At 49.1% G+C, this 25,429-nt stretch overlaps 12 protein-coding genes across 12 annotated transcripts; 6 read left to right on the forward strand and 6 right to left on the reverse strand.

Annotated features, from left to right (window-relative positions):
• Positions 1-306: 306 nt before the first annotated feature.
• Positions 307-1,859, reverse strand: N7529_000884 (DXO/RAI1 family decapping nuclease; the record flags this gene model as incomplete). Its single annotated transcript, XM_057236415.1, has 9 exons — positions 307-467; positions 521-820; positions 878-1,048; positions 1,098-1,201; positions 1,251-1,258; positions 1,308-1,335; positions 1,389-1,420; positions 1,487-1,729; positions 1,785-1,859. The coding sequence occupies 9 exons, from the start codon at positions 1,857-1,859 to the stop codon at positions 307-309; spliced, it is 1,122 nt and encodes a 373-aa protein (XP_057103218.1).
• A 367-nt stretch (positions 1,860-2,226) lies between these two features.
• Positions 2,227-3,447, forward strand: N7529_000885 (protein GET4; the record flags this gene model as incomplete). Its single annotated transcript, XM_057236416.1, has 4 exons — positions 2,227-2,270; positions 2,319-2,575; positions 2,669-2,821; positions 2,873-3,447. The coding sequence occupies 4 exons, from the start codon at positions 2,227-2,229 to the stop codon at positions 3,445-3,447; spliced, it is 1,029 nt and encodes a 342-aa protein (XP_057103219.1).
• A 67-nt stretch (positions 3,448-3,514) lies between these two features.
• On the reverse strand, positions 3,515-4,136 carry N7529_000886 (uncharacterized protein; the record flags this gene model as incomplete). Its single annotated transcript, XM_057236417.1, has 3 exons — positions 3,515-3,615; positions 3,665-3,733; positions 3,794-4,136. The coding sequence occupies 3 exons, from the start codon at positions 4,134-4,136 to the stop codon at positions 3,515-3,517; spliced, it is 513 nt and encodes a 170-aa protein (XP_057103220.1).
• Positions 4,137-4,642: 506 nt separating this feature from the next.
• N7529_000887 (replication factor C subunit 4) lies at positions 4,643-5,914 on the forward strand (the record flags this gene model as incomplete). Its single annotated transcript, XM_057236418.1, has 5 exons — positions 4,643-4,731; positions 4,781-5,001; positions 5,050-5,149; positions 5,204-5,626; positions 5,692-5,914. 5 exons carry the CDS (start codon positions 4,643-4,645, stop codon positions 5,912-5,914), a joined length of 1,056 nt encoding a protein of 351 aa, XP_057103221.1.
• A 141-nt stretch (positions 5,915-6,055) lies between these two features.
• Positions 6,056-7,896, reverse strand: N7529_000888 (amidase; the record flags this gene model as incomplete). The annotated part of the gene is made up of 5 exons (XM_057236419.1): positions 6,056-6,955; positions 7,004-7,198; positions 7,253-7,525; positions 7,573-7,594; positions 7,643-7,896. 5 exons carry the CDS (start codon positions 7,894-7,896, stop codon positions 6,056-6,058), a joined length of 1,644 nt encoding a protein of 547 aa, XP_057103222.1.
• A 382-nt stretch (positions 7,897-8,278) lies between these two features.
• N7529_000889 (CeGAL family transcription factor) lies at positions 8,279-10,590 on the forward strand (the record flags this gene model as incomplete). The annotated part of the gene is made up of 5 exons (XM_057236420.1): positions 8,279-8,470; positions 8,541-8,563; positions 8,615-9,625; positions 9,673-10,270; positions 10,333-10,590. 5 exons carry the CDS (start codon positions 8,279-8,281, stop codon positions 10,588-10,590), a joined length of 2,082 nt encoding a protein of 693 aa, XP_057103223.1.
• Positions 10,591-10,875: 285 nt separating this feature from the next.
• On the reverse strand, positions 10,876-12,558 carry N7529_000890 (uncharacterized protein; the record flags this gene model as incomplete). The annotated part of the gene is made up of 3 exons (XM_057236421.1): positions 10,876-11,970; positions 12,022-12,318; positions 12,385-12,558. The coding sequence occupies 3 exons, from the start codon at positions 12,556-12,558 to the stop codon at positions 10,876-10,878; spliced, it is 1,566 nt and encodes a 521-aa protein (XP_057103224.1).
• A 600-nt stretch (positions 12,559-13,158) lies between these two features.
• N7529_000891 (glycoside hydrolase family 32 protein) lies at positions 13,159-15,040 on the forward strand (the record flags this gene model as incomplete). The annotated part of the gene is made up of 2 exons (XM_057236422.1): positions 13,159-14,632; positions 14,688-15,040. 2 exons carry the CDS (start codon positions 13,159-13,161, stop codon positions 15,038-15,040), a joined length of 1,827 nt encoding a protein of 608 aa, XP_057103225.1.
• Positions 15,041-16,899: 1,859 nt separating this feature from the next.
• On the reverse strand, positions 16,900-18,753 carry N7529_000892 (putative amino acid transporter; the record flags this gene model as incomplete). Its single annotated transcript, XM_057236423.1, has 2 exons — positions 16,900-17,706; positions 17,755-18,753. The coding sequence occupies 2 exons, from the start codon at positions 18,751-18,753 to the stop codon at positions 16,900-16,902; spliced, it is 1,806 nt and encodes a 601-aa protein (XP_057103226.1).
• A 263-nt stretch (positions 18,754-19,016) lies between these two features.
• On the forward strand, positions 19,017-20,123 carry N7529_000893 (cytochrome b5 reductase family protein; the record flags this gene model as incomplete). Its single annotated transcript, XM_057236424.1, has 1 exon — positions 19,017-20,123. One exon carries the CDS (start codon positions 19,017-19,019, stop codon positions 20,121-20,123), a length of 1,107 nt encoding a protein of 368 aa, XP_057103227.1.
• Positions 20,124-20,431: 308 nt separating this feature from the next.
• Positions 20,432-21,818, reverse strand: N7529_000894 (O-phospho-L-serine:2-oxoglutarate transaminase; the record flags this gene model as incomplete). Its single annotated transcript, XM_057236425.1, has 3 exons — positions 20,432-20,943; positions 20,997-21,000; positions 21,054-21,818. The coding sequence occupies 3 exons, from the start codon at positions 21,816-21,818 to the stop codon at positions 20,432-20,434; spliced, it is 1,281 nt and encodes a 426-aa protein (XP_057103228.1).
• Positions 21,819-22,681: 863 nt separating this feature from the next.
• lysF (homoaconitase LysF) lies at positions 22,682-25,245 on the forward strand (the record flags this gene model as incomplete). Its single annotated transcript, XM_057236426.1, has 4 exons — positions 22,682-22,687; positions 22,749-23,396; positions 23,444-23,481; positions 23,532-25,245. 4 exons carry the CDS (start codon positions 22,682-22,684, stop codon positions 25,243-25,245), a joined length of 2,406 nt encoding a protein of 801 aa, XP_057103229.1.
• Positions 25,246-25,429: the final 184 nt, after the last annotated feature.

Below are 25,429 nucleotides of genomic sequence, written 5' to 3' on the forward strand. Positions count from 1 at the left end.
GAACATTAGGTCGATTGTTAGAATAATACCCAATTCAATCTACATCCCGTCTAGAAAGTCTGGCGACATGTCATGCGCTGTAGGGCTTACTATATATCTTCCTATTAGTCTTTTTTCCCGTTTTTCCGGGTCTTTTTTCCCAACGTTCTTTGGGGTCTCTTCTATTCAATTGTAAAAATATAGCGGCTTACTATCCAAGATCGTTTTCTTGAAGGTCTTTGTTTACTATGAGCTATTTTCAGACACGCCAGACACTATGTAGACAATGATTTTCAGATTCAGCAAATAAAAGTACAAAGTTTCCAATCAGGATTCCGCAAAACCTGTGCCCGATCGCCAGGCCTTGAAAGCAGGCGAGAGGATATCACCATGGCCCTGTTCCTCAACCTGATAGACTTCAATAATAGGAGATTTTTCCTTTTTCCGGATTCTCCACGTTCCCTCCCGATTAATAGTCTGCTTGAGCCCTGTTGGATATGTCAGTGCTGCTAGATACTCATATATAGAAAAAAAGACATACACTCCAAGAAAGCACCAGCAAAATTGATGCAAATATTGCCATCCCAGGACCGTCGACCAACATTCAACACTTTCGCGGGGATGCTGGCTGTGTCCAGCTCCTCCAGGCTGTGGCAGATACCGTTCTGATCGCGGAATCCGACGATGATCTTAGGCACACCGAGTAAGAATGACTGAGCCCAGAATTTGAGCAGCTTCCGCTCATACTTGAGCATATCTTTGTCGTTGCGGATTTGAGCTGATGTCTTCAACTCGACCCAGTTGATGGGAGCGTCTTTCTTCCATGGTTTGCTATCCCAGACTGAAAGAAAATCAGTATAGTATGGTTACAATCAAGGCACGGTAATTGAAAACTTACTGGCATCAACCTCGCCACCGAGAACCATGCGCACATTGCCGATTCCTGTGCGAACGACGGAACAATATTGTGCTGCGTTGTTGACGACTGCGTCTTCGCGGCCTTCAATCTCTTCACGAGTGCTTTCGTCCCATGTTTTCCGGAGTACGGCTAAGCTTTCGAATTTATAGCCTGGGGATTTATCAGCCCACGTTTCATTTGAGGTATCTTTTTCTCATACCCCAATACATCATCAGTTCCTGCGGAGCCATCCCAGGCGGTGATCCTCGTTTGCGTTGGATCTCTTTCTGTTGGTTTTTGTATTCATTGTTTTCTTCAATGAATCTAAGACCAGTCAGTTGAAGCATATAGCTGAATATCGGTGTATACACACATAGTACCCTAGACATGGTTAAATCATTGATGCTGGGATTTGGAATTGATATCCTACCTGGAAGCAAGTTGCGTTCATCTCAAAGCTGTGTACCGAGGTCAGAGAACCAGCACATACCCGAAAATCAGATCTACTAACCCGTTCATGTTATCAAATGGAGCTGTCAAGATCTGTACATGGGGTTAAGTAGTTAGAAATCAGTTTTAGACATGCAGATTGTACTATATTTAACCCACCTTGGTCATCATCCCTCTCCATGTGACGATGTCAACTTCACACTTCTTCCCTGTATCCTTCTCATGAGCAACAAGGGTATCAAGTAGAGCATCCAAGTGCTCATCGGCGACATCATTGAGCTTCTGGAACGTGTCATACCCCTTGTTGAGATCCGCAGGTAGTGCCGGCGTATAGTAGTAGGCCATAGATGAATCTCCCAGCGAAAACCGACGCTGATCATCGTAAGAAAAGCACGCAATTTCCTAATAGCCATTTAGCAACATAGTGCTTCTAATCGATGTAGCATGGCTTCCTCACCCTTGGTCGCCGAATAGAGGTATTTGCACCGCCGAAGCGGAGCACTGGCTGGATATTGAAAGTAGACGGATTCATGTTATCACTTTATTGCGCGAAATACATGATCGAGAGAAGAACGCGACTGGGTTTGCCCTTGATATAGATCGCAGCAACTTGGTTGGCTGTATAGCGACTATGTGTAATGGTGTCGTGTGTCGCCTGAAAGAAATGATTCTATATGTTGAATTGGTTTCAAACAGTAGAAACTGTAGATTCAATAAGAGATACAACTGTGAATGCAGTTATCAAGCAAATCTAGGGTCATTCGGAGGAGATGACGGAGGAGTTCTCAGAACATCCGCGTCCCCACCAAATCTCAACCAACTCCCCGCGAACGTCCTTACACATCACTGAGCGCTTTCGAGTATACTCTTTTATTTCTTTTAGCGATTGCAGATTTATTATGGCGTCCCGCATCGATAAGGTCATCGCCCGCCAGCGAGAAAAGTGAGCCCCCATAGACATCCTAGCGAATTGTGTTCTGACTGTGTTTAGGATCGCCGACGGCGCCTACTATGAAGCTCACCAGCAGCTACGTGTCATTGCTGCCCGATACATCAAGCAGTCCAACTACGATGCTGCAGCGGAAGTCTTGGCTGGGGGTGCGAAAGAGCTGTTGAAAGCTGGCTCTCAACAAGGTGCTTCTGCCAGTGGTGGCGATCTGGCGATCATGCTGGTGTTGGAGGTGTACAACAAAGCAGAATGGGAAATCAAGGGTGGCAGTGATGATGCGGAGGGTCGGGCTCGTAATAGTGAGTATACCAGTGGTTTACAAAGTTGAAATACTGCGACTTGCAGCAACCTGGTCCAATCCCGGAGAGATTGCTAATATATTCAATCCACAGAGCGCCTGATCGAGCTGCTTCGTGAATTCCCATCCGAAGAACCTACACGCAAGAGATTTATCCAGGAAATAATGGGATGGAGTGGAAAGTTCGGGCCTCTGGAGAGGGGAGATCCAGAACTACACCATGCTGCCGGCTCAGTGTACGCCGAAGGTAGGGTGATATGCAAAAGTGCAGTAATCGATATATTCTAATTTAGCGCAGATAACGAGCCATACGATGCCGAGAAACATCTCATCCTCGGAACCTCCGAATCGGCCGAGACGCTGGCGAAACTCGAGTATGAGTGGTACACCAGCGACGAACCACACACCGCAGCGATATATGCGTCTCGCGCAGTCTTTCCATACCTCCTCACTGGCAATCTTCGCAGCGCAAACAAAGCCATGCTCATTTTCACATCGAAGCTCTCAGCCGCCAACCCCCAGCTTGGTGTGCAGGATGTCAGCAGTTCCAGCTCGGATACCCGTGTATTCCCTGCGCTGCCATTGATGAACTTCATCAGCTTGCTGCTGTTGAGTATCCAGCGCGGAGGTGCAGATATCTTCCGCCAGCTTACTGCACACTACGCGGCACAGATTAAAGCAGTGGGTATCTGGGATGATGCGCTAGCGCAGATTGGCGAGCAGTACTTTGCTATCAAGATCCCAAGACAAGGAAACCCTTTGATGGATATGATGAGTGGTATGTTGTTCGGAGGTGGACAGGGTAATGCGGGCAGGCAACAATCCAGAGCGAAGAAGGTCGAGGCACCACCGGCAAGCATGGAGCTTGATTAAGGAAGGTTTGCTGTGAACATATTCGCCTGATAGTGTAATGAAACCGTGTCATGCACACGAGCCCACCTTAATTAGAAAAAGAGTTCCTCTCGGACTCAAACATCCAATTATCGTCATCCAATGATGCCGCTTTCTTGCGTAGACTTTCGTGCACGATCTTGAGAATCTCTGCTTCGTGTCAGTAGGATCAATGCCGGGTTCAATGAATGAAACTCACCATCAGGCTCATCATTCGCCTGTCTGTTCCGGTGCCGAATCATCATTTCCACAAGCGCAGCCTCGAATCCTGTCCAAGTGTCAGCATCTCGTGCTTCGAATACACCAATAGAGTCGTATATAAACATACTCTCTTTATCGATCCCAGTAAGCTCTGCAGCACCGAAAGCTCTCTCTTCATCGAGCTCAGCCAGCTCATCGGCATCTTCAACCAAAGCAGGCGGCAACGTGGGAATATCAAGCTTGTAGCCTCCGTTCTTATCCCGAACCACGATATCCTTATTCTCCACTGTCTTGAATGGTCGCGCAGGAGGCCCCGAGTCCGAAGATGTAGGCTTGAGTCGGTGTGAGGGACGATTGGAGACACCGTTGGGGTTTGGGGGAATTACGCCATTGGGCGGTCCTGCAGAAGCAGGTCGGCGGCTGAGGTTTCCGTGAAAGAGATTGCGGCGGACAGAGCTTGGGTTCATCATTGTGGAGGTTTGGCTGTAGACACTGCAAAGAGCGCGATTTGCCTTTTCGTTGCCGGGGTTGGGGTACGTGTTTCGGTGGGGGTATGAAAGGAGACGCGGTTGTTTCACGAATTAAGTTTCTTGAGCCGTGGATATATCAAGGTGTGTACAAACGAGGGGACTTAGTCATTTCATTGACTGTATTAAGAATACTTGTTGTTGAGAGGGAAGAATAGTGCGGAATGAAGTGGTAATGCTGTGTCGACCACGAACTTGTTAGAGTTGAGAACAACTATATCATATTCTGAACTCGTTTAAGATGTATAAGACCATATATGAATCAAATTCATAAGTAAATGATTACAAGAAATATTCACATGTACACACATAGTTATGTATGTATTCATACAAATTGAAGCACAACAGGGCACAGGCCAACCGATAAGCTTATCGGACGCGCTCATCTTTCGCGTCTTCCCTTTCTCTCACAGTGTGCTGTTCTTCACTAATATTGTACATCTTCCACAATGGTTCAAGCAGAGTCTTCTACAAGCGCTTCTCGCAATGCTGCAAAGGCAAATACCATAGGCGCTCCTGCCAACTATGAGCTTCCCTGGTAGGTATACTTGCAGAATGTCAAGTACCAAAAGCTAACCTCTTTTCAGGGTCGAGAAATACCGCCCCATTTTCCTCGATGACATTGTTGGCAACACTGAAACAATTGAACGGTTAAAAATCATTGCCAAAGATGGTAATATGCCACACGTTATTATCTCTGGTATGCCGGGTATCGGAAAAACCACTTCAGTTCTCTGCCTGGCACGACAGATGTTGGGAGATTCATACAAGGAAGCAGTGTTGGAGCTGAATGCTAGTGATGAAAGAGGTAGGCTCTGCTGCTATTTTGGTGACTGACTGGTACTAATGAGTCTAGGTATTGACGTGGTACGGAATCGGATCAAGGGTTTTGCCCAGAAGAAGGTTACCCTACCTCAAGGTCGCCATAAGCTAGTCATTCTTGATGAGGCCGACAGGTTCGTGCTTCGATCAATCCTGAAATCTGGATATCAGAATTAACATAAATGCAGTATGACCGGCGGTGCTCAACAGGCTCTGCGACGTACTATGGAAATCTACTCATCCACCACCCGATTTGCGTTTGCTTGCAACCAGTCGAACAAAATTATCGAACCCCTCCAATCCCGTTGTGCTATCCTTCGTTATTCCCGGTTGACGGACGCCCAAGTCGTGAAGCGATTGATGCAGATCTGCGAGGCAGAGAAGGTGCAGCACTCCGAAGACGGTATTGCTGCTTTGGTCTTCAGTGCCGAGGGTGATATGCGTCAAGCTATCAACAACTTGCAGAGTACTTCGTCTGGTTTCGGGTTCGTCAATGGAGACAATGTCTTCCGAGTGGTTGATAGCCCACACCCGGTCAAGGTCCAGGCCATGATCAAAGCTTGCTGGGAGGGCAAGGTGGATGCGGCACTGGAGGTGTTGAATGAGCTATGGTGAGTGGAGCTGCTTTCTCTTTTTTTTTGGGCTCACTGGAAGATGCTAACCAGTTTGTTTTCAGGACACTGGGATACTCCTCTCATGATATCATCAGTACTATGTTCCGAGTTACCAAGACCATTCCTACCTTGTCCGAGCACTCCAAGCTGGAGTTCATTAAGGAGATTGGTTTCACGCACATGCGCATCCTGGACGGTGTGCAATCACTCCTCCAGCTAAGTGGATGTGTGGCGAAGTTATGCAGAATTAACATGAAGCCTGAGCTCTTCAAGCCCAAGGCTTGAGATGGCGTGCTTATATTTTCGCATATTCCCACGGCGTTTGGTATCATTTTAAGTGACTCTAGAAGCAAAGGCTTTCGTATAATGAGTTACGTCTTCAATTTCAACAAAATCAATTTCTCATTTAGGTTCTGGTACCTTACTTTAATTCGAAACGACATGACTCTTCCAGAGTCTCTCAACAACAGTAGCAGCCCCCAGCACCTTTTCCTCATGAAGCTTCTTCCCAATAATTTGAAGATTCACCGGATATCCATCCACCTGCCCCGCATCGTAAAGGTTCCAATTCCATTCATCGAGACTATTCCTGGGAACATACTCCGGCAGCACATCGACCTCAGCTCTGACTCTGTCCACCGGGAATGTCACAGCTGGATAGTCTAGCAAATTCCAAATCTTAGTATATCCAACCCACCTTAACTTCCGATGAGGCACAGTCGTATGTGGCAGAGTAGGACTCAGCAGAACATCAACAGGCCTGCCAGACGGAGACCGCACAGCATTCCAATGATCTAGGTATCGTTTCTGCACCGCCGCTTTCCGTTTGTTGAGTTGCCAATACTCATACACCGAAACAGCCTTGCCGCGATTAATCAGAGCCTCGACATGAGGAATCATCGGTTCTCCTGCAGCTTCGACATCCCGTCGGATATCTTCGCACCCGTCGACAGTGTAGAATAGATCCATGATTTCAATGCAGGATGCATGATCTGACGTATCCCAAATCATGACTTCGTGGCCATTCGCTTTCAAAACAGCTGATAACTCCTGCAGTGCGCGTGCGATGGGCGGGTGGACCTTGACTACACCGTCGTCTAGTATCAAGCCGATGACCAAGGGTCTATCCTGAACTTCCTGAAATGCACCCTCATTCCAAGAGAGAGGAACACATCTCGGGTCGTAGTCCCAGGGTTGGTGATTCGCTACTAGCCGGCTCATGTAACAGATCGATGAGAGATCTCTAGCCATCGGTCCGATCGAAGACGGAACATGTTCCTGGCCTTCTGTGGAGACGGGTACGCCGTGATAGGGCAGACGAGCGCTCTATAATGTGTCAATAAGTATACGACGAAATGCAGAATGTCTACCCACGCTCGGTTTGAAGCCATACAAGCCCATGGTACTCTGTGGAATTCTCACACTTCCCCCGATATCAGTTCCAAACCCAATTAGGGACCCATGCAATGCCAACAGCGCCCCCTCGCCACCGGTGGATCCTCCAGGCGAGAATCCCGGATTGCGAGGATTCGTCGTGAGTCCCCAAAGAGGGTTCTCCGTTTCGGCCCACTGAGTAATGTTAATCATTAATGAACAAATATGTTGCGCATTGGAGCTACGGACCATGATACTTTGGGGAAGATTGGTCTTGGCAATAATGATGGCGCCCATCTTCTTCAACATTTGCACGAGGGCTGCGTCTTCGGAAGCTGGGGCGAATGATCTGCCTACATAGCCTAGGGTTGTGTCGACGCCTTTGACATTGAATTGATCTTTCAGTGTGATTGGAATGCCGTGCAAGGGGCCTTTGAGTTCCCCGGATTCTTTGAACTCGGCATCTAGTTTGCGGGCTTGCTCTAGGGCGGTCTCAAAGAAGACCTCGGTTAGGCTGTTTGTCTAACTCAATTAGTGAGTGGACCAGAGTCAACAAGGGAACGACATACAAGCTGATGCGCTACCACAGATCTATTGTATTGTCAGCGTTTGCTGCTTTGGCAATAGGAGCAGACATACCGTTTAATATAGGCCCGAGTCACTTCTTCCGCACCAAACTCTCCTTGCTCGATACCTTCCAACAAGGCAGCGACATTATCAATGTCTGTGATCTTCTGGGCTATAGGATCTGTCTTTATCTGACTGCGCTCCTCGACATTGTGGACTTGTGGTAGACGTTGCTCTACATCGTCTACCAAGTATGGAGTGAGGAGTTGGTCTCTGATGACCCGTTTCTGGGAAACGATATCTTTCCAGTCTGTTACGCCACTCATATTGGTATGACTGAGCTACTTAGAAATACCTAGGTATATATATACTCCATTACTCCGCTCCAAAGTGAGTCCGAGGCCTGAATAAAGGTGGAGATGCAATTGGAGTAAGTGACTAAGTGGCATCTGACGTATACCGTGTTCTCCAATAAATTCTCCAATCAATTTTTGGAGTAAAATGAATTGATGAACATACAAAATATTGCAGAAGAAGTACAGAAGTACAGAAGAAAAGAAGAAAAGGAGAAGATCACCGTACGACGCATTAGGGAGCGGGGAATTTGCCCATGTGGGTCTGAACCCCCGTCAACCTCTGATGCGCAATCGTCCATCCGGGATCTTCCTTGTATTCTTTCTCACTCCCATCTGATGGAGCCTCATCTGAATGGAATCAAGCTCAAGTACCGGATCACCGCCCGGTGCCTCCGCAACCGGTGCTATTCGTACCCGAAATAAACCACCTATTGCCAAGAGAGCTTGCGACCAATGCAAATTCCGCAAGATCAAGGTAACCCTCCCCCTTGTGATACGTATCAGATATATCAAATGTATCGATTCAGGCATTGACAGGCCTCTAGTGTAGTTTATCACAGCCCTGCAAGGCTTGCACGTCTATGGGCTTTGAATGTACATTTTTTCAACCGCAGAAGAAGCGGGGACCAACGGGCCAGTAAGTGCAGAATCGCCAGTGAATAAACAGTCTTGGACTGACTGGGGCCAGTCGAGTATCGCAAATTCGACAACAGCAAACTTTGCCAACTCCTCAAGAGGAAGCACTCTCTAAACAAAGAACTTTTCAATATCATACACCCACTTCATCCGTGGAGTCCGGTGGTTCTTTACCAGGAGCACCTTGGACTCCCAATCATGGCCCAGTCACAATGCCCCTAGAGGGGGCTGCAGGGCTGGCGCCGTCAGCTCCACCTCCTCCAGTGGGAGCGGCTTGGGGTGCAGATACCCAATCTATGGATTCTCACAGCAGTGGCGCAATGGGCTGGAATGAACGAAATGACGTGGAATATTGGCTTCCAGATAATTTGGATGCCCAAGTCCCCGTCTTTGAATATCCAGGAAGCAATGTCTACCTCAAACCGTCTCTCCCATCTATAATCCAGCCAGTTCCCGATGCCGCGGGAATGGGCATACCCCAGGAGGCTCACAATATGCCATATTCACCATCCCCAAACGTGGGTTCCATGCACTCAGATAACCAGGAAAGCGAAGCATATTGGCCGTCTACCATCAACGAAGTGAACATGATTCCTTGGATCGATGTCTACTTTGACCGATTACATCCGACAATTCCCGTTCTTAGTCGATCTTCCCTGTACACATCAATGCTTACCCAGGAACATCGCAGGAACCCGCAATTCGGGGCGATGCTTTTGTCACTCTGTGCTTTTTCGCTCACACAGCCAATTGAAATCAACGAGCGGCCGACAACCTCTTCCCGGGCTATCCAGGCACGCGCCATGATGCACGAGGCCACGAAGATGCGGAGCTGTTCAGACTTTGGCGAGAACCCAACCATCGAAGCTGTTTTGACAAGTTTCTTCCTCTTCGGGTGCTTATTTGGGAGCAATCAACATAATGCTGCATGGCTTCGAATGCGGGAAGCTTTAGATCTTGCCGCTACCCTTGGACTGAATAACCCGGAGTCATATCACGATCTACCGGGAGAAGAGAAAGGCCAGAGATTACGAACATATCTAGTCCTTTCAATCACAGAGCGGTTAGTAGACCACCAACCATATTGTACCACCGCTGACCATGAACTAGAGCCTATGCCTTACAGCGACGCCACCCAATCACATTCTGGGGCAAACCCGGCTTCACCATGCGATCAGTACACGACTTTATCCTCAGCGCCACGCACAGCGTTGTATCCGGTATCATAGTACACAACGAAAAAGATGCCGAAGGCATGATGGGCCTCGCGCGAATGATGGAACTGTTCGACGCCATTGACGAGGATGTAATCGACTGCTGGAACCGTCGATGCGACGTCCCCAACGGGTACTGCCAGCGACTCACCGAGGCCAAAGCGCTCGCCATCCACCACAACCTCAGTCGAATCAACCAAGCTGAGCGGTATCGCGGCTACGACTGGTTCGAGCGCGCCAAGGGAGGTCGTGGCGAAAGCAGCAATATCGTTCTTGCCATGGGTTTACGAGAAACGCAAGCTGCGGATGTCTTCGTTACGCAGAAATGGCTGCAGAACCGTGTTTGGATTCTTTGTGCCACTCATGGTCTTCTGAGTGCCCACTCTGAGCGGCCGGAGTTGACCTTTGGCTATGCTGTTGCCCTTGCTGAGTCAACGCTTCAGTTATGTCAATCATTACGGCTCAGTTCTATGGAAGCACATGGTATTGGATTTGTGTGTCCCACTTTAATAGTCCGAGTCTATCAAATCCGAGGTTGTACTAATAAACTAAATAGACCGAAAAGCTGTTCGATATCGCTATCTGCGCCACAAACATCCTTTGCAACACCAGTCCACCCCTTGGCGGCGGCGCCTTGAACATCCCCGTCAACTTCACCATAAATACGACCTCTACACCACAAAGTCTCGCAGATGACTTTTTGTTACTAATGACGAGTTTCCGGGGCGGGAATCACCCCTTCCTGGAAAAGTTTCGGGCCCATTTACACTCGCTACAGATCATACCACTCAAGCAGGAATGGCCGCAGCGGTGAATATGATGCTTTACTTTTCGATCCCTTGAAATCTCTCTGCGGAGCATCTGCTGATTGTTCCGTTGGTGTATAAGAGAGGTTTCTGGTACTGTACGATTTACTTTATATGTTCTGTAGAATAGGAGGACTTTTGGATGTCCGTTTTAGCTTTTCTAGTTATCCGAATCACTATACTGTAGACAGACATCGTGGTTGAATGTAAAAGCGGTTGTAATGGCCTCTCAATAGACTTGTTGAGCCTGTACATCGCATAGAAGAATAAAGAGCGCAATAATATACATATAGTTACAATGACCTCAATCCATCTAAGTTATCTATACCGACCACCCCCTTCGATCCCCGAGGCCTCATCTGGAACGAAGTCTCATAAGATCTCCATTTCCACATGGGAATATTAGCCGCATACATTTCATCGATTTCAGCAAAAGTCCTGCCCCGCGTTTCTGGCATCAAAAAGTAATAAAAGACAATAATGGCAGCCATACAACCCGCAAAGACAAGATATGTCTTCGCGCCGAGATTAGCCGCATCCGCCGACGTCAGCTGTGGAACAGCCAGCGTGGTGATAACGGCCGTTGTCTGAGCGCAGGCAACAGTGTAGGACATGGTGTGGTGGCGGAGTTTGGGGGTTGCCATCTCGGATGGCATGAGATTGGCCAACGAGAAGAAAGAAGATGCACAGAAGAAATTAAATACAAAGGACAGCCCAGCGATGGCCGTGATGGCTTGCTTATTTCCTTTGTAAAATGCTAAGCTGCCGGCCGCGACGTCGATTGTGAATAGGATGCCCATGCCGACGAACGCTGTTGGTCGGCGACCGGCTCGGTCGATGACGAAAGGGGCAGCAATGGTCCCAGCTAATGTGCAGCAGGATGCGATGATGGTGAGTGTGAAGGCATTTCCGATGCCTATCTCTTGAAGAAAGACGGTTGCGTATGTCGTTGAAAGGATGATGCCTGATATTTGGTTGAGGGAGAAGAATGATCCGGCAGTTATGGTTCGCTTGAGGTGTTGTTGTTGGAAAATGTGCCAGAATTTGACCTGAGCGTTAATCTCATGCTCGTTCTGTTCGCTTCGCTCCATCAGATGAAGCTCGTCGTCTACCTCTTCGTCGCTGAATCCACGCAGTTTCCGAAGACTATCTCTAGCGCGCTCTAGTTTGCCCTTTCCGACAAGCCATTGCGGACTTTCTGGGAGAGGGATTGTCAAGAAGAGAAGAATGACTGGCAGAGCACATTGCACGGCGAGCGGGATCTGATATGACAAGATCCCGTCGATCTTCTCAGTCTTGAAGACCACGACCGTGCCAATCACTCCAGCGGTGAGGTTCAAAATATTCGTTGAACTGACAGACCTCCCTCGTATAGATGCGGGAACAACCTAAATGCAATAGTTAGTCTCGAGATGTAGACAGGGTGGAACAATCCCTACCTCGGCGATGTACAAAGGGGCAGTTGCATTGATAATCCCCAGCGCAACAGAATTGATCGAGCGACCTCCTATAAAGGCCCCTAGGTTCGGCGCAAAAACCTGAAGCAATCCGCCACCCACGGATATGATATATGCAGCAATCAACGGCCATTTGCGACCAAGGTGGAAGTTCAATGGCGAAGCAAGCAAACCTCCGATCACGGAACCCACCAAAGGAAGAGAGAAGACGAGATCTTGATTGCGTGCCGTGAGTATGTACTTCCCAGACACCGGGTTTGGTCCTTGGAACTTCTCGACCTGTTCAAATTAGTAAATTAATGTTATCACATGTTATCCCCATGCTATGGGCGCAGAGCCACCCACAAATGCCGGCAATGCAGCAACCGGAGAAATAATCTTGTCGTCGAAGCCGAATAAAAATGAAGCCGCGCCGAATACTGTACAGGCGAATATCAATTGGGCATTGATGGCCTTCCTGGGATGGGAGTGCGAGAAATCGACATGCTGGATCTCAGCCGAGTCACCCTTGAACATCATGTTGCGGAGAGTAGAGAAACACTGTAAAATGAGGGTGATCCATGCCCCGCAACGAACATGGTCCATTATATACTACGATCCATGTCGAAAAGAAGTTCTATTGAGGTCAAGAGGAGGTTCCCCAGATTTTGCAAAACTTTTGAGACATTCGGATTTAATTGACGTATCGAGTTTCTCCGAGATTTGCCATTTCATCGACACAACGTGTGTGGTATAACTACCTAGGGAGTGAGACAACTAGTAAGTAGTCAAGGGACTAAGCTGAAACAGAGTGAGCTGCAGAACATCATACTCAGACTGGCATATTCTCCACTACCCCAGAGATCGGCTTACGCTTGTGACTTGTTCAGTTTCCCCGACATTTTCCCTGCATATCCCGAACTTCCGACCAATTCCCGAAGGATTGAAGATTTCGTGCTTCACGATATCCTAATATGTGTTTCTGACGTGCAAGGTTCATCAATTAATAAAATCAAGTACTTTGAGAAACGGAGGATTCCCCGCTTATACAGAGAGCGGCACGGAAACCGAGTCTGATCTCGACAGAGTATATGTTATATTTCAGCTCTGGAGGTGCTACATATCTGGGAAACATTCATCATGTCGATACCAACTTCAGAGTTGGAAGTGCCCATTCTCAAGCCTCTGCAAAAATCCATATCGCCACGCCCAAGCCAAGAAACCATAAAGATCGACGAGAGAGATCTGCCTCGAAATCAATCGCAATGGAGACCGTCTTTCCATCTAACTGCTCCAGGGTGGTTGAATGACCCTTGTGGCCTAGGATATGATCCAGCAACAGGATTATACCATTTATGCTTCCAATGGAACCCCCACGGAAATGATTGGGGCAATATCTCTTGGGGCCACGCCACATCCTCAGACTTGGTATCATGGACGCCATCTCTTGATCCCATATTGAGCCCAACAGCGGAATATGACTGCCGCGGCGTCTTCACAGGATGTCTACGAGCGACTGACCTTTCCGGGAACCCGGGCGCTCTGACGATCATGTACACATCTGTGAAACACCTCCCAATCCACCACACCCTTCCGTATACATATGGAAGCGAATCACTCAGCCTGGCTGTGTCGCGAGATGGAGGCAAGAATTGGGAGCGACAAGATTGTAACCCCATCCTATGCGGTCCGCCTACTCATCTCGATGTGACGGGCTGGAGAGATCCTTGCATCACCACTTGGGTAAAGGGGCCTGTTTCCGATCCATCGACTCTATATGGATTTATTTCAGGCGGAATCGCTAAGAAAACACCCACTGTTTTCGTGTATACGGTTGACCCCACGGATCTCCGGAAATGGGACTTTATCGGCTCGCTGGTCGATGTAGGTCTCAACCTGCGGCCATCTCGCTGGTCCGGGGATCTCGGCGTGAATTGGGAAGTAGCCAGTCTGATGACTTTGGGCAATGAAAGCACATCCCGCGACTTTGTCATCATGGGAGCCGAGGGCTGTCTACCACTGGATAGTGCGACTCCGAAAGAAGACCCAGAAGCACGTCGGAGACGAGAAGCTCGAGGCCAGCTCTGGGTCTCTGTCAAGACAAATCGAGAACCCAGCTCTACAGGTGCTCTGACTTCGTATGCTTTCTCTGGTATCTTTGATCATGGCTGCTTTTATGCCGCCAATTCATTCTATGATACACAAACAGCGCGGCAGATTGTCTATGGCTGGATCACAGAAGAGGATCTGTCTGATTTTCTTCGTCACCGCCAGGGATTCAGTGGCTTGATCTCCCTACCCCGTGTTGTGGGATTGATGACATTGAAGAATGTCAAGAAGGCTCGCAAATCGGCTTTGAGCTCCATTACTTCGATCGAAGCCATTCCGGATGTTGATACATTCACTATCCACACTATGAAGATCAGTCCAGATAGTCGACTTGCACGTTTGCGGCAAAAGGCTCAAATGCGCCATCGAGCCCGCGAGTCCTTGTCTACCTTGACTGCCAACGGTGGCGCCGGTGCGTCCATGACATCTCGATGGGAAATCGACGCCAATTTCTCTGTCGGTCAATCTTGTTCTCGCGTGGGTATCAAAATCCCTCACACTGCCGGTAAGGTCTTCTCTTTTCTCTCAGATTAGAAATCCAAATATTAATAACGCTTCAGATGGTGAAAACTGCACGACTCTCTCTTGGCATCCACTCAGCGAGACATTCACAATCCACCGACCAAAGATCGAGAACAAGGAAGTCAACCATGGATATGAAACTGCGCCACATACACTATTCACCTTTTCAGAGCGAGGCCAAGAGACAGAAGAGAACCTTAGAATACACGCTTTCTTTGACTCGAGCGTGCTAGAGGTGTTCGTCAATGAGAGAACTGTCATCTCGACGCGAATTTACCACCCATCCAACCAATGCTTCGAGCCACTGTTCTTCGCAGAATCTGACGCCATTTCAGATATCGAACCAGCAGTGCTCTTGCGGGCGGATATTTGGGATGGCCTTGGGGTTTGAGTGTCAGTCATATAAAAGCGAGAACTTACCTCTTCATACAATACAATCTTTAATTGTAATTCCCATATGTGCGTATGTATATATGTATGCGTGTATATGATTAGCCCTAAGCTATGCCCCTACATAGTAGGGAATACACCGCCGTTCCCTAATTCGGAAACGGGGATACTTGTGTCATCCTTGACTCACATCTATCTCACTTTCGGCTTTGTCTCTCTTCTTTTACAATTCTCTCCAGACTCTCTTTTAGCCTAGTATATCTTCATTTGAACTTGATTTGATTTGCATTTGACACATTTCCGTCATGTTTGCTCTCAAGGCCTTTATATCTTATATGAGCTCCCTGATCGAGCACCCTCGCGATCCTCCTCGCAAATCATTGGATTCTCTTCCCACAGAGTTACTTCTCATGATATCAGCCTACCTTCACAAAAATGACGCTATCTGCTTTTTACTTTGCACTCGCCGATTCTACACTTTATTTGGATTTCGTGGGAGGCTTCTACAAATGCCCAGAACGCAAGAGAATCGTTTATTGCTACTTTACCGGCTAGGGCGTGATCTTCCAGATCGTTTTACCTGTAATGTCTGTATTCTCCATCACAAATACGACGATTCAAAAGATTATAGAATACCAGCTATATCAAACACACATCCTCATCCTCATCCTCTGTTTTGCGTGCACAAATGGAAATGGAACTCAACCGACCTCGAGATGTGTCTACATAATCACCGACACACTCAATGTAAGTTTCTCTTCCTTCACCTCCAACTTGCCATGAGGACGGTCTATTACGGCCCCCAACAAGGAATCAGTACCGATTCACTAGCATACGTCGAGGTGAAGAAGCATATCGAGTCAACCACACTATTCTCCATCGATGCAAAGATCTGCCCGGAGCTACCCTGTATCTGCCTCCGAATTCAAGACATAATGGCAGTCAAGCGAGTTGGGGCTCATAAAATTGTACCCAACGATAAAAATATACGCAAAAAGACCGATCCCCTATTCGCCTTCCGGATTTGTCCGCACCTGTCGAATTTACGTGCTGAGCGGCTCATTAAGCCACTCGTTGACCTCTACTACTTAGATCAGCAGCCAGCGCCTTATTTTAAAGGGTGCTCCTCGTGCAAAACGGATTACGAAGTTGAGCTTTGTGAGTTTGGGGCAAATGATCTTGCTCTTGTCAATACCCGGTGGGTCAATTTAGGCCCTGGTATTAGTCCTACTGATCGCCGATGGAATTTTCACGCTTATGATCCCAGAACAAGTCTAGCCCCTAAACTGAGAGCGTGGGAGGTGTTTGAGACGCTGGACTTTAGAAGTCCTCGGCTCATTTTTGAGAGTTTGGCTATTGCCGATGGCGATCCCATTGTAGAACTACGTGAGCGTAATCTTCGCTCACTCTGTGAGACAAGGTATAATACGTCTGGAAATCCTGGTGACGCGCTTCAATAATATTCTATGAGACTGGGTTTTTTCTCCGCCGTCGGATCTGGCATTGAATGCTAATACTTGTTTATATTTGATATTTGATCAATGACATCTGAGTCAAAAGATAAATCAGCTATAGTTCTAATATTATCAAACAAAGAACATTAGAAAGTATTAGTTATGTGACTATAATGGTTGCTACCATATGCAGCACTATGTAGATTTTCAGTAATAAAACAAAATAGAAACAGACCGGACGAGGCATCAGAATGAAGCAAAAATGCCCGCCTTAAGCCATGGTCATCACATCGTCGCCTTTCAGGCTGTGCCACAACACAAATACAAACGTCTTCTGTACCATACACCTAAGCTATATATGCATGCATGGGTATCAAAATCATAAGAGGGAAAAGGAGCAAACAGCTCATCGGGACCGCTTCCAGAACTTCCAACTGGGAAGTTCGATACGACCATCCCGCTGGTAGATCCGCCAGTAATAAACCGGCACACCGGTAATGATGAAAGCGACAACGATGAGCGTCTGCAAGGGCTCAGAGATGACAGCCCGACTGAGCAAAAAGAGACTGACGCAGCAGAAGATAATCGGGGTGGTGATCCACGTGCGGTAGGGGCGTTCAAGCTGTGGTTCGCGGATGCGCAGGACGATCAAGCCTAGTACGGTCAAGAAGTAGAAGGTATATCCGGCAACGCCGTAGAAAGTGACCAAAGTCCCAAACTCGCCGACAACGATGTAGATGGTTGTCAAGACCCCGTTGAAGGCCATGGCGTAGATTGGCGTGAAGCCGAGTTTAGATTCATCGCCGAAGATGCGAGAGAGAGATTTGCGTGCCCACGACCGTCGGCGCAGCCGGCTGCTTGCCGGTGGTCCTGTTGGAGCAGAGAGACCGATGCGTCCGAAGAGCGAGGGGAGGTAGCCTTCTTTGCCGGCAGCGTAGACTAGACGGCCACTCGTAAAAGTTGTTGCGTTCAGGGCTCCGAAGCAGCTGGCTCCCACGACTAGAGCGAGGATCAAGGCTCCGGCGGAGCCGAACACCTTTGCGCCAAATTGGACGGCAACAGTATTGCTTGCTTCGATGGTGGAGTGAGGCAGAACCAAGAAGTAGGAGACGTTGGCGAGCAAGTAGGACAAAATGACTAGTGGCATAGCTGTGTGGATTACCCGAGGCAGATCGCGATTCGGGTTCTTGAATTCGCCAGTCACGTAGTTGGTCTGGGGAGTGTTAGTAGAGACGTGCTATAGAAGTGAATGTCCACTTACGTTATCCCAGCCGTCGAATGCCCAGAGACCTGCATATAGGGCCACAGCAAAATCCGAGATCTCGGTGTTGGTGCCCTCGAACCACCCATGCGTTTTCCATTCTTCATTTGCGTCGCCAGCAGATGAAAGACCCGTCACGGCGACAATGACTCCAATGACAGTCACACCCAGAAGAGCGACAAATTTGAAGAACATGAAGAGATCACCAATGCGAGTAGCGAATTTGGTAGATATGCAATTGAGCAGCGTCACTGTCAAAAGCCCTCCAAAGGCAACGCCTTTGTTGATCCACGGGCTGACATCGCCGACATCAGCTCCAACAAATGCTCGCACGATATATTCACCGAAGATAATTGAGATGATGGCCGCAGACCCAGGCTTCAGCACTAGTACAGCACACCACGTAAACAGGAAGCCAGACAATTCCCCGAAAATCTTAGCCAAATAAATCTGCGATCCACCATTCAAAGGAATAGCACCTCCGAGCTCTGCATAACTCGCAGCTCCCGTCCAGGCCAACAGACCAGCCACAGCCCAGACAATGAGTGAGGCGCCCGGCGACCCCGCGTTGGCATTAACCTGGCTAGGCGACGAGAAGATGCCAGATCCAATAATCAGCCCAACAATCAGCGACAAGCCATTCAGGTATGTCAATGTTTTATTGCGTTCCAATGATCCATCGGCTGGTCTATCAGATGGGGTGCCTAAGGGTGCGTAGCCACCCTGTGTTTGCGATAATGGGAAGAGAGTGCGTCCGAAATCAAAAGCTGAAGAAACAGAGTACGACCGGAGACCTCTGTGGCCGCTTTCTAGTTCAGCATCCAGATGCGACTCGGCGAGCGGATCTTCGTCTTCGAGGGAGAGTTTGCGGGATGAGGAGACGCCGCCTGGGGAGGAGGAGCGTGAGGAACCGCCGACGGAGGCGGGCGATGAGGACGCGAGAGAGGCTAGCTCAAGTGAATCTCGCGGTGCGACGAGGCCTCTGCCTGTATTTGACATGTTCTCTTTGTGTATAAAGGGAAGAGGAGGAGATGGCGAAGCTTGTTGTCTCGTCAGTAGCTAAGGAGGGTCTCCATTGCCCAAAGATACTGAATTATTAAGGATTGAAAGAATTTGCAAGAGAATCAATTAGAGGCTAAACAAGAAACAAGAAGACAAAAAGTTGGAAAGAGAGAGGTGCCAAGGGGCTGTCGATCGAGTCTTGGCTTAGACCCTTTCAACATTCCCCCGCGATACTTTTCATCTCCTCCAATTGCGCTTCCATGAACTGTCTACAATGTAGAAGCGGCCTCAGAGCTGCGACTAAATCAGTTCGCTATGCTTCAACCTCAACTTCAACGCCTGCCATATCTCCAGCCTCAAAATCCCGAAACAGACGCTGGTTAGGTATCCTCTTCGTCGGCGCAACAGCTACAGCCACGGGCGCCTACATCCGCCAAAGCAACGACTCCGCAACCCTAAACCAAGAAACTTTCACAAAATACCGCCTGGTATCCCGCGAGCCCGTCTCGGCAACAAGCAGTCTATTCACGCTCCGTCCGCGCAAATTCAGCGAAACCAACTACGATGTCTACGAAGAAGCCTGGGCAACCGGAGTCTGGAGCGTGATGTTCAAGCAGCCACAATTACAAATCGGACGCGACTACACACCCCTACCAACGACAGCAGCGACAGGATTGACAATCGAAGACGAGAACGAAGGGTGTCTGCGGTTCTTTATCCGGAAAGATCCGTTCGGCGAGGTCTCGCGATATCTGCACACGATTGACGTCGGTGCTGATGTTGAGATGCGCGGACCGAAGATTGAATGTGTGATTCCGAAGGAGACGGAGAATATCTTGTTTATTGCTGGTGGGACGGGCATTGCGCCTGCGTTGCAGGCTGGGTATTCGCTTTTAAGCCGGGGTGGGAAGAGCAAGATCCATATTCTGTGGGCGAATCGATTGAAGGATGATTGTGCCGGTGGGCAGAGTGATTCATTGAAGCCCGTGCCGAGCCGGGGCTGGTTTTCTTGGTTTGGCAAGAGGGAGTCGGTTCCGGATATTGTGGCTGTGAGAGATGAGGATCAATCTCTCATTGTTCGTGAGTTGGAGGCGCTGAAGTCTCAATATCCTGGGCAGGTCACTGTGGATTATTATCTGGATGAGGAAAATACGTTTATCGGGAAAGAGGCTATTCGTGCTTCTATCGATTCGGTGCCTGCAAGTGACTCTGACAAGAACAACTTGATCTTAGTTTCTGGTCCTGAAGGGTTCATCAGCTACATGGCTGGGCCTAAGCTGTGGGCACAAGGATTAGAGCTGCAGGGTCCATTGAATGGAGTCATCAAAGAGCTTGATCTCAAAGAATGGGGTGTATGGAAGCTCTGAGTATGTCTTTTTTTTGTATCAATATTATCTTGTTCATTAAGCATATAGCATGGATATACTGGGAAAGTCAAGCAATTGAAAAGTCCTCCACTTGGGACAATTTTAACCTGACATGAGAAAGAAACACCATATATAATGCGCATAAAGAGCTTGACAAAACATCAGGTCGTTAGAAATAGCCATAGCTTTTTATGTTGAATAAACAGTCGCAACTGTCCTGGAAACTTCAGCGTCCTATTTCGTTACCCGTCACACATTCCTGGCCAACCAGGTTTAATTCGCTCAAACACCGAACACATTATCTGAATTTACAGCCCTGAAGCAAAGTCTTCGAGGTACTTCACCAGCTTCTGCACATTCTCCAGAGGGACCGCGTTGTAGTTACTAGCGCGCATACCACCAACACTGCGGTGACCCTTGAGACCCTGGAGAAGACGCTTTTCAGCACCTGCGATGAATGCCTTCTCCTTCGCGTCATCTCCACCGCTGACGCGGAAACAGATATTCATGCGGCTGCGGACACTGGCGTCGGGAACAACCTGGTAGACTTCGGGGTACTTGTCCAAAGCACCGTAGATAAGCTGGGCCTTCTTGTTGGCGACCTCCTCCTGGCCACTGACCTTCTGGGCGCTGAACTCGGCCATCAGGTCGGCCATGACTTGGCCAGCGACCCAGAGGTTGAAGATTGGAAGTGTGTTGTAGAGAGAGTTGTTCTTTGCGATAGTGGCGTAGTCGAGGACGACTGGGCCCGGGAGACCGCCGATGTTCAATCGGTGGATGAGGGGGGGGGAGGAGTCGCGGTTTGGGGAGGGAGAAGGTCCTTGCGGACAATAGCGATGGTGATACCGGTGACACCGATGTTCTTTTGCGCACCGCCCTGTATAGACTGTTAGCTTGGCTTTGCGATAAAGAAACATTGAAGATACGCACAAATATGACGGCGTATTTGCTAACATCAACTTTGCGGCTGATGAAGTTGGAGCTCATATCAGCTACAACGAGGCGCTCATCCTCGGCATCCTGGCCCTGAGCCTCCAATGACTTGGGGAACTGCTGGAATTCAACGCCATCAACAGTCTCATTGTCGCAAAAGTAGACAAATGCAGAGCCCTTGCCACCCTCCTTCTTAGTAGGAGTCAAGGACCAAGAATCCTCAGCAGGGATCTTTCCAAACTTGCCGCCGTTTGCCTTGCGAGCATCGAGGGCAACATTGACATACTTTGACCCGAGAAGTCTGCTCGCTTCCTGGGAAGCCTTGAGGGACCAAGATCCAGTAACGAGGTAATCGAGCTTCAACTCCTCATCGACCTCCTTCTGAAGTCTCTGGAACACCAGTTCATCGATTTGGGCCTGCTCCGCCTCAGGGTTGTCTTTTTTCACGTCGGCCTCAGCTCGGCGGCGGCGGCGCTCGATCCAAACGGGGACGAGGTTCTGCACAACAGCACTGAACTCGCCACTGCCACCAGCCTGCATGAAGAGGACTTCATAGTTATCGGGGATACCGAGGAGCGCGGATAGGTTTGACTTGGCGTCATCGAGAATCTTGTTGGCGGTTGGCGATCGGTGGGAGATCTCGCCGAGACCCAGACCGCAGTCGTTGAAGTTGACGAATGCCTTTGCGCCGGTTTCGACGACTGAGGTCGGGAGGGGCGCTGGGCCCGCTCCAAAGTAAGAAACTTCTTGCCTGGAGGGCATAATTGTGTATGGTGGATTGAGTGAAGGAAGAAGAAGGAGAAGAAGAAGAAGAAGAAGAAGAAGAAGAAGAAGAAGAAGAAGAAGAAGAAGAGAAAAATGATGTGGACCAAGTGGACCTTGGGGGAAAAGTATGAACTTTAGTTATGTCAGAGATCAGATATCTGAGATCAGATATTATATAGTGCTGTATTTGATTCTTCAACTCTTCATTTCAATGTACATTCACCGGATGTTGCCCAGGTAGTTATATAGCCCAATGGCTTTGTATCAATGGCGGGGTATGAGTCAATGACTTGAGTCACTGGTTTCGGTCACTGTTTGAGGATTTGGGTGGATATCTGTAATTTGGAGGTGTCTGGTTAGGAGAAATATAGCAATTGATATAGTTAATATATAGATCCCATGTTTGCATAGACTCATGTTGTCAATATAACGTTCTAATCGGAATTCATCGCGGGGTTGATCAAGGCCCATATAACTACATAACTAGATGCTGTATATGCATTATGTTTTGGATCAGATATTCCCAGGCAAGATAGTGTTGGTATTTTTGGTTCTTTCTTTCTCGACCCCCATAGCATATGTATATGATCCTATACCAATGTGTTTGTAGGGAAGACGAAACTATACCACTGTGTACAAAAAAGAAAGAAGATCCGACATCGGCGGAAATGATCCGAGTCACGTGCGCAATGACGCGATTGGTTTGTTCTGTTTGTCTCTTCCCCATATCAATCAACCATTCAGAGTCGAGCTGAGTAAACCCGTCCCTGAATACCAGGCCGCTCATTTGCCGAATACCGACATATTATTTTTCGCCTTTAGGTGACTCGACTCATCCTTGAAGGACATTTACGGTGGACATGACTGTATGTTATTTTGAGATGTCAGCAAATTCAATTGCATGGTTCTAACATTTTCTTCTTACAGTCCCGATTAATGCCCTCGGCCACTTTTGGCCGGCGCTTGCTGCGCGGCCCTGTCCCCAGCACTCTCCGACGCCTCGCTTTCACTTCTACCAGAGGTCCAGTTCCGACAGTCCTGCAACGTCGCGCTTTCACCTCTTCTAGACTCGGATACCAACAGGCTTCCACCTCGCAGGCCTTCCACTCGCAATTGGAAGACCCAGCCACCGCCGCCATCTTTTCGAACTTGCAATCCTCCAAGACTGTTCCTCAAACCCTGACCGAAAAGATCGTCCAGAAGTACTCTGTGGGCCTGCCCGAGGGCAAGTTCGTCCAGTCGGGCGACTATGTCACCATTGCCCCCCACCGATGCATGACCCACGATAACTCATGGCCCGTGGCCTTGAAATTCATGTCCATCGGAGCGTCTAAGATCCACGACCCCAGTCAGGTTATCATGACTCTCGATCACGATGTCCAGAACAAGTCCGAAAAGAACCTCCAAAAGTACCAGCAGATCGAGGAGTTTGCCAAGCTCCACGGAGTGGAGTTTTATGGCGCCGGACGCGGAATTGGACATCAGTTGATGGTGGAGGAGGGCCATGCTTGGCCTGGAACTCTCTGCGTGGCGAGTGACAGTCACTCGAACCACTATGGTGGCATTGGAGCATTGGTATGAATTCTATACCATATCTTACGACTTCATGCTAACGGCACTAGGGTACACCCATTGTTCGTACTGATGCATCTTCGGTTTGGTATGTTCCATTGTGCCTGTCAATCAAATTATTGATACTAATTGTCGCAGGGCAACAAAGAAGACATGGTGGGCTATTCCTCCTGTCGCAAAGGTCAACCTCAAGGGTGTCCTTCCCACTGGTGTCACTGGAAAGGATCTTATTGTCGCTTTGTGTGGAATCTTCGGACAAGACGATGTTCTGAACCACGCCATTGAGTTCACTGGTTCTGAGGAGACCATGCGCAGTCTGCCTATCGACTACCGCCTGACCATTGCTAATATGACCACCGAGTGGGGTGCTCTTTCTGGTTTGTTCCCTATGGACGATGTGCTCAAGGCTTGGATGACCGCCAAGGCCACACTCGGAGCCATGGGATTGGCTGGCGGTGATGGTACCTACAAGACTTTGGCGTCCCAGAACTTCACCCACGCAGCCATTGAGGAGCTTTTCGCGAACCCTATGACTGCCGATAAGGGAGCCAAGTATGCCAAGGAGTTGTTCATTGATCTCTCTTCCCTCACCCCCTACGTTTCAGGCCCCAACTCTGTCAAGGTCGCCACCCCTTTGAGCGAATTGGAAGCCGCCGACATCAAGGTCAACAAGGCTTACCTGGTGTCTTGCACCAACTCGCGTGCCTCTGATATCTGTGCCGCTGCTCAAGTCTTCCGGGAAGCTACCGAAAAGAACGGAGGCCAGGTCGCCAAGATTGCCGAAGGAGTTCAGTTCTACATTGCCGCCGCTTCCATCCCCGAGCAGCGAGCCGCCGAGGAGGCTGGCGATTGGCAGGTCCTGCTTGATGCCGGTGCCACCACTCTTCCTGCTGGATGTGGTCCCTGCATCGGTCTCGGCACTGGTTTGCTCGAGCCCGGTGAGGTCGGCATCAGTGCCTCTAACCGTAACTTCAAGGGTCGTATGGGATCCAAGGACGCTTTGGCTTACCTTGGCAGCCCTGAAGTCGTGGCTGCGAGTGCCTTGAGCGGAAAGCTCAGTGGTCCTGGCTGGTACCAGACCCCCGAGGGCTGGAATGGCGTTGTATACGGCGAGGGCGACGGAATCCGCGAAGAGGACCGTATGCTTACTACTGAGGAGGCTCTAGAGAAGCTCCTCGGCGAGATGGACGACCTTGTGGCTGATGGCGAGAAGCGCTTCGCACCCGAAGAGTCCGCTTCCGCTGAGGTCGAAGTCGCCTCTGATGACTCTCTCACCGAGCTCTATCCCGGCTTCCCCGAGCGAGTCTCTGGTGAGATTGTTTTCTGTGATGCCGACAATGTCAACACCGACGGTATCTATCCCGGTAAATACACCTACCAAGACAACGTCTCGGAAGAGAAAATGGCGGAGGTCGTCATGGAGAATTACGACGGCGAATTCACCAAGATCGCCAAGCAGGGCGATATCTTAGTTTCCGGCTTCAACTTTGGCTGCGGCAGCTCCCGTGAGCAAGCCGCCACTGCCATTCTGGCCAAGAAGATTCCTCTCGTTGTCTCTGGCAGCTTCGGCAACATCTTCTCCCGCAACAGTATTAACAACGCCCTGATGGGTCTTGAGGTTCCTCGTCTGGTCAGCCGTTTGCGTGAGACTTTCAGCCAGGGCGAGAAGGCCCTTACCGTCCGCACTGGATGGACTCTTACTTGGGATGTCCGCCGCAGCCGCATCGAGGTCCAAGAAGGCCCCAACGGCCCCAAGTGGACCCACAAGGTTGGCGAGCTGCCGCCTAATGTGCAGGAGATCATCGCCAAGGGTGGTCTTGAGAAGTGGGTTAAGAACGCCATCGGTGCCTAAGTGATAGCCAATGGCGATGCCAGTAATTGTGCCTTTGGCAAAAGTTGGCGTTTTGACGTGATACCCGAGTTTTTGTTTATGTTCAGCTTTTAAACCCGCAATTTGGGACTCGGATGATCTGTATAAAAAGAAGATTTGTTATTTAGACATTCAATCGAGATATTTGTGTTGATCACTACATTTG

The sequence above is a fragment of the Penicillium soppii genome (assembly GCF_028829465.1).
Source record: "Penicillium soppii strain IBT 18220 chromosome Unknown utg000001l, whole genome shotgun sequence".
NCBI lineage: Eukaryota > Fungi > Ascomycota > Eurotiomycetes > Eurotiales > Aspergillaceae > Penicillium > Penicillium soppii.